General features: G+C 40.4%; 1 protein-coding gene across 1 annotated transcript; it reads right to left on the reverse strand.

Moving 5' to 3' along the window:
- Window positions 1-426: 426 nt before the first annotated feature.
- SLC7A13 (solute carrier family 7 member 13) lies at window positions 427-7,603 on the reverse strand. Its single transcript, XM_057426222.1, has 4 exons — window positions 6,866-7,603; window positions 3,602-3,733; window positions 1,606-1,970; window positions 427-855 (listed from the first exon to the last, which is right to left on the reverse strand). The coding sequence occupies exons 1-4, from the start codon at window positions 7,587-7,589 to the stop codon at window positions 610-612; spliced, it is 1,467 nt and encodes a 488-aa protein (XP_057282205.1). The 5' UTR covers window positions 7,590-7,603; the 3' UTR covers window positions 427-609.
- Between the last annotated feature and the right edge of the window lie 229 nt (window positions 7,604-7,832).

Consider the following 7,832-nt stretch of genomic DNA (forward strand, 5'->3'; position numbering starts at 1 on the left):
TAAAAACAGAAGTGCTAATAAATGAGCTACTATGAACTAAAAATAATCCAGACAATTTCATTTGGAATCAAAAAGTATATTTACATAATGGCAATGTTTAGTATGTACTTACGCATTTATTAGATAATAGTATTGATAATTTGTGCTGTAATTAAGTCATTTTTCTGTTATTGCAAGAATATATGCAACGAGCAATTCCGTCTTCAGGAGCAAGGGAGAGAACTCTACAGATTTTACCAGCTTGAGAGAGATTCTTTGCACCTATTAAATAAGTGTACATATATATCTACGTACCTGTAGATAGACACATGTACACATAAAGATATATAGATATTAACTCATTATGCTAATGTCTATAGATTAAAATGCATATATTTACATACATATATATACCAGCATGTATACATACAAGTGCATGTATACATACATATAAGTGCATGTACACATGTATGCCATATATGTATATTTATCTATATACATACACACACACGCATGCACACTCATGTACATCTGTATATCACACCTATCATCTAAATTCTGCCTTCTACAGTTTCAGTTAAACAAAATCCTCTGTGGGCTCTCAGTTGTACCAGGATTAAACACCTGCCATTATTCACATTTGCCCTCAGCAGATCCATTGGCAGGGGAGACTTCCAACAGGAGCTGTAAGTGGCAAGTAATTTTATCAAGAAATGAAAAATGCAGTTTAAAATGTATGAAAGGCAGATAAACAATAAGACTTCCCAGCATAAACAGGAAAGCATAAACATATTGCAGATTTGGAGACCAGACTATGGGAGCTAAAACTAAGAAGAAAGACATTGCCACCATCACAAACGGAACTGGTAGAAACACCTGCAAGAGAAAGAAAAAAATAATGGTTTAGGAAATAAACTGACCAACTGTGATTTTATGCCTTCATAAGAGTAATAATGTGTTCTTTGCCACACTAGTGTACCATTTATCCTACTGCTGCAATCTCACCCAGGACAAGATTCATCTGACCTCAAATTGCCTACAAAATAGGCATCTTTTCTAAAACACTTGTTCAGGCTCCTTCTGTCATCAAGAGGGTGAGATAGGCAGTACCTGAAAATCATTTGTCTACATATGATATTATGGGCTCCTAAAAGATTCTCAGGGTTGGGTGCCTAAAAGCAGCCTTCACAATAAGCATACACTTCTACCACAGCTTTCTAACAGCTGGACTGAGAGGAAATTAAACCTCTCCTTAATGTCTGTGGTGCCATCAGGAAAGAGTGGAGTAGATCAAGGTTTAACTAGCCATGAATAGCCAGTCTGGATGCCACATTGTTCTGGTTACTGCTCCACACTAGTACAGTTTCAATGTTGTTTGCACATATCCCCCATTCTGCATATATCCAACTCTTGTTTTCAAGTGCAGGGTCTCTGGGGCAGAGATCATCTGCTCATTTCTTTTCTGTCTACAGTAAAGCAAACGTTTTAAGTAAGGTTCTAAAACACTGATCATTTGTATTTTTGTAGTGACTATCCACTTCTGACTTGCACTTGTTCTGCAACTTCTGCACACTACCCATGACTCAAAAAAATCTGCAAATACTCTTTGTAGCTTTTTCCATTTACTTTGTACGGGCGATGCAGATGAGGTTCCCGGTATCGAAGTACAATCAGGCTTGCACAAGTCAATCCAGTCATAAGCCAGGCAGAAAATCCGAAGTAATTTGTTAACATAATAAGGTCAGAAGGGATGATAAAAATGGATGCAATGGTGGTTGAAAAAATCATGGCTGGTGCTGGAGTACAGGAATGGATGTTAAGCATGGACATTAAAACAGGTAGATGTCCTGACTGACTTCCAGCATAGCTTAAACGACCTAGTGTGAACATGCTGCTGTTGAGGGCACCAAATATTGAGACAGCAACAGAGACAGGAATGATCCAGGCAACAGAGGGGATCACTCGATCAGCCCAAGTGACTGCCACAGCAACTGCAAGAAAGCAAAGCATTAGTGCAGTGTAGGTACCATGTTCTGAATTACGGGCAGACTCAACAGAAACAAAATTTAAAGTACAATACCTATTGTTTACCAGCAATGCCTGTTTTTTGTTACAGTAGTCAAACATGACTAACCTAATCCTACCAACAAAGGAGCTAAAAATTTCCAGGGGAGGGAAGGGATGACAGCAAGAAAGGAGTAGTGCCTGCCAGAGCAAGCCATGTAAACATACCACAATAACAGACTGCCCAGTGGGAGAAAGCTGCACCTCACCCCCATGCATCACAAACATACGCACATGGGCAAGGCCATGAGGGCAAAGAAAATGAAGTCCCCAGCATGGCCACAGTAGTGACATGATCTACTGTTAGGAAACTGCCAACACAAGCAGCGCATGTATGCACAGAGATGGGTCAGCAAGTGTGTAATTAATGAGGTTTTGCTTTGGGTCAAACTGGGAAATGTGAAAGATTATTTCTGAATGACGGATGTTCAATATTGTTTAAAAGTTAGCTATAGCCCATACTGTAGCAAGGAATAATATTTAGTGGTTTTATAACCAACTGCCTTGAGGAATATAGGTCCTGCAGTGATCTGCACAGCATAGGAAGTGTTTAGAGATGGGGAAAACACACACCACAAAAAAAAATGTAATGAAGGAACAGCAACTCACAGCAATGACTGAAAGAAGCATTATAATGTTAAGGCCATCTCCTCACCTGATACAGACAAGCACAGCTCCCCTAGTATGTTTGGAGCTGGTCATGCCAGCTGGGCAGCTGCTATGCGCAGATACTCTGCCTCTTTCATTGTAGGATGGGTCTGCAAATGTATCCATCTCTCCCAGCAGGTAGCCTGACAATGGCTGAGTGATAATACGAGGTTGCTGAGTGACAGCTACTCCACTCCCATTTATGCTATTGAGATGTTTTCCCAGGGGATTTGGTTTTTGTCACTCCTGAAGGCAAGGTCTGATAGCTCACCCTCATTAGAGTGGTATTTAAAAGCTGCTGTTTGGACAATCAAGGACAAATACATCTCCTCTCAGACCTTTTCAAGGACAGCGTACTGGTACAGGATCTGAGAGAGGCTTTACATACACTGGACTTTTGTCTAGGCTCTTCTAAGGAATCACAGTATTTACTATAAATTATACACACACAAGATGGCTATGTTATTGTGCCCAGTCTTTTTCATATTACTTATCACACCAGCCTTGTCCACCTCCTAAACAATAATGGCTTTAGCCTGAACCACCAGGTATGGAAGGAAGGAAGGAGGAGAGAGGATTAAAACTACAGGAAAACAAAGGCCGTCTCTATACTCAGCAGAGACTTGATCTTCACCTGATATTCCAGGGTTTAACACAATTCTGATTTCTTTTTAGACAGTGCAGGTAAAAGCCAAAATTTTCAACACCTAATAACATCTGTCTGTATTCAGTCCAATTTGCGTCATACAGTAAAATTAAACAAGAATTCTCTGTTAAAACTTAGAACGAAGCTCAAACTTCTGGACTGTGAAGTCAGATGAGGAGAAGTAACCCAAACCTGGTAAACTTACATCAGATGGGTATGCTAATGGACAACACATTTTTAATAAAAAAAAAAAAAACACCATACCTGAAGAGACAATTTCCTTAGGTGTGAGGACAGTCAGATATGAGATGTTCACCAGTAAATAAAAAACCATTACTGCAGGAACAGCAGTCATCACAGTTAAAGGGATATTCCTGCTAGGGTTTTTCATCTCCTCTGAAAAATACAATTTAAAAAGACTAATAAAGCAAGCAGTGTAGCTTCTGCAAGTGTGTTTCAGTAGTGAATCGGCACAGAGCTTCATGAGACCAATACCAAAGCCCTGCTCCAATCCCTAATCACAGCTGCTGAGCTACACTGCTTGTGTTGTTCTGCAGTGGTTCTCAAAGGATTTATTAGTCTAAACCTGTTTTTTTTTTTTTCTCTCTTCTTATTTAGCTATATTTTCTCACTATCTTGGAAGGAGGGATGGATGAGAGGTCTGACAGACTGACTAAAAAAAAATCACAAAAGGACTGACATCTTTGATTTGATTAAACAAGTATTTGAGTTACATTAGAAAACTGATTTGATAATAAACATTAAAGCAGCCGTAAAATCACTAGCTTAAAAGTGATACTCTAAAGTCAAATTATTTACTGTCATATCACCTCATGAGTCCTGATCTGGAACTTTTTGAGTGTATTTTCCTATTCCTGCACAAAACCCTTTTCTTTGTTCCTGTATCAGGAACTAGAGAAAAAGTAACAGGAGGGACTGAAGGTACTGACAGAATACATGCAATGCAGTAGCTTTAAAAGGTCATTCCCAGCTGTATTCTGCTCTTGATTATCTGCGCTAGCAGCCCAGAAAGCTAACCATATCCTGGGCTGCATCAAAAGGAGCGTGACCAGCAGGTCGAAGGAGGTGATCCTGCCCCTCTACTCTGCTCTCTTGAGACCTCACTTGGAGTACTGTGTGCAGTTCTGGTGTCCTCAACATAAAAAGGACATGGAACTGTGGGAACAAGTCCAGTGGAGGGCCACGAGGATGATCAGGGGACTGGAGCACCTCCCCTATGAAGATAGGCTGAGAAAGTTGGGGCTGTTCAGCCTGGAGAAGAGAAGGCTGTGTGGAGACCTCCTAGCAGCATTCCAGTATCTGAAGGAGGCCTATAGGGATGCTGGGGAGGGACTCTTCATTAGGGACTGCAGTGATAGGACAAGGGGTAACGGGTTAAAACTTAAACAGGGGAAGTTTAGATTGGATGTAAGGAAGAAGTTCTTTACTGTGAGAGTGGTGAGGCACTGGAATGGGTTACCCAGGGAAGTTGTGAATGCTCCATCCCTGGTGGTGCTCAAGGCCAGGTTGGACAGAGCCTTGGGTGACATGGTTTAGTGTTAGGTGTCCCTGCCCATGGCAGGGGGGTTGGAACTAGATGATCTTAAAATCATTTCCAACCCTAACTATTCTATGATTCTTCCAAGGCAATGCTGGTGGAAGAAAAATGTTTAGTGCTAAGCCTGGCATCTTAGCTTAAAACTACCCTCACCAAATAAGAAATAACTTCAGTTTTGCAGCTAAACAACTGAAGCACTGGCATGCATTCCTGACCATGTGATAGTCCCAGCAAAAGATTGACCTGGTTTCCAGAAGCAAAGTAATTCATCCTCATGTCAGTCAAAATGAGTATTTTTATCCCTTCCACTCCAGCCATTCACTTTTGCTCCCTCTCCCCCTCCTATTTCTCTCAGCTTTTACAGACGACTTCCCAAGTATTAGCAACAAATAACTCACAAGGGGGAAGAAGTGGAAAATCAAATGCGCAGCTTACTTAGCTCTTTTTAGGACACAAAACTCCCTTTCCTCCCTCAAATATAATTTGTTTCCTGCTCAGAACACCAGCTTTGAGCCTGCATTAGCACTGGCTGTAGTGCACAGAGACAGAGGGACTGAATGGGCACAACAGAAGAATCCAGATACAGACTATAGGAGAACTTGGGATTTATTTCAAATGTAGGAAATACACTTGGTAATTTTGAGACCAGACGAGGACAATCACCAAACCTGCCAATTTCAATTTATCTTTCCATTTGTCTTGCTGTTTGCTGCAGTCCTGCTGTCCAGCTGGCACCTGATGCTTTAGCTGCAGCTCATGGGAATGAAGTTATTGCTGAAGAATAGGCAATTCAGTTCAGAAGGGGACTACTGCGTAGGTTGGATCTGTCTAAACAGCTGTGCTGCCCAGTGTGTGGTACTTATTGCTACTGCTAACTAACCAGAAACTAAAGTAATATTTTACCCATAATTTGTATTGTCTTAGGCTTGCAAAGCTAAATGCTTGCCTTTAAGGAAATACTAAGACTTTAAATATATACTTTGCTGACTTTTATCAACTTTTCTACTGCAGCATACTGTTAATGCTGTAATAGCTGGACTGTAATAATAACAGTCATTGTTTTAAACATTAATCCCATTTTCACACTGTGCTCACCACTGAACTTTGTTATACGTTTCACACAATTTATTTAATGATTTACATGTGATAGAGGCAATGGATAAATAGGGTCAAAGATATAAAAGCAACATCCACTTGCTTATAACTTAATTCTATAAATCTGATGATACTGTAAAACACTAACTTGAGACATGCATAACTAGTATCGGGAACATAATCTGCAGCTTTCAGAAACTGCTCTATTTATTACTGTGTCATCACGTACACAATAAGGTAAGTAAATAGATATTTGAAAAGGTTTTGAATCTTTGAATAGAGATTATACAAAATTATTTATACCACTTCCCTTTGATTCTTCTTCACTTCCTGTGCAAAACTCTCATTTTCCCAAGAAAGTGACTACTGACCATCTTATATATTACTGTATTTCAACACAATTCAAAATTAATTTCTCCACATACAAATCAGCTGCATAACCTAAGAGAAGGTACAGATATTTAAATACAAATTAATCAATTACTTTTCTTTGGTTTGGTTTTAATGTGCACATAATTTGGCATGGATATCTTAATCCTTTTCTAATAATGCACTTGCATTGACACTGAGAAAGACAAAATGCAGCTTTTTGAGGTATGAAAAAAAATCTGTTCACGCACAAAATTTTAAGTTAACCGTTTTGATTTTACTTGTACTCCTCTGGAAATGTCAGTCTGATTCTGGAGACTTCACAAGAAGCAAGAAACTTCCTTAGAGAGGAAAAACACTTTTTTTAACAGCCTCAACAAATACAGGACTTGTACAGAATGTCAGAGACCCTATGGTTGTGAAGGAGAGACGGATTCTACCAAGATGAGCTGATGAACTTAAGAATGGCAACTGGAGAACAAAATCTGAAGAAGAGGAATAGATACCTGCCATATAATTGAGGGACCACCAGCCACCGTAAGCATACAGTCCTTGGAAGAAGGCTTCGGCAACCTGTGATGCACCGGGGATCTCTGAGCTGAATGCGTCCTCAAACCTCAACAGACTCTCCCTTCTCCCGCCAACAAGGAGAACAATGCCACCGATGGCAATTACAGACAAGGCCATCATCTTCAGCAGAGTGAAAACTGTCTGCACCCATGCAGCCATTTTAACGCTGCGGCCATTCAAAATCCCCAGGGACCAGAGAACGGCCAAGGCCAAGCATTTCTTCACCACTTCTGGCGCAGGACAAGCACCATAGAAAGGCTGGGTGGCATATTCAGCAAACAGCAAAGCTCGAGCAGCATTCGATGCTGGCTTGGTAACTGTTGACGTCCAGATAAACACAAAAGCAGGCAGGGATCCAAGGCCTCTTTTAATGTGGCTGTATTCTCCTCCAGAGAAAGGCAGAGCAGTTCCCAGCTCCGCATAGCAGAGGGAACCCATCAGAGAAACCAGCCCAGACGCAGTCCAGATCGTTAGTGCAACGCCAACGTTGAGTAAGGAATGCTTTAACACCCCAGTGGGAGAAACAAAGATCCCTGCCCCAACAATTGTTCCTATAATAAAACTTACCCCATCAAAATAACCTATATTTCTTTTGAGTTGCATCTTGGATTTTCCTTTTCTCATCACATCTTTGGGGACATCACTTTTTCTTTCTCCCATTTTTTTCCGTTTTTTTTTTTCCCGCAGATGATGGATGCTATGTATTTCCCTTTCAGTTCGTTGTTAGCAGACTGTCATGGCCCTACTTGCTAGTGAAATGTTCTGGGAAGTCTGGCTTAATCATTCAGAAAAGAGAGTATACTTTGGGTTTTGATGTCTCCTGTGCGAAGATGATTAACCAAAAACTTCAAGAAAAACTGGCAAATCATGTACATGTTGGTTTAATATGTACTTCAGAAATTA

Source organism: Pezoporus wallicus, unplaced genomic scaffold (assembly GCF_028554395.1).
Source record: "Pezoporus wallicus isolate ANWC-B61680 ecotype Strahan unplaced genomic scaffold, APGP_CSIRO_Pwel_v1 contig_4131, whole genome shotgun sequence".
Classification (NCBI taxonomy): domain Eukaryota; kingdom Metazoa; phylum Chordata; class Aves; order Psittaciformes; family Psittacidae; genus Pezoporus; species Pezoporus wallicus.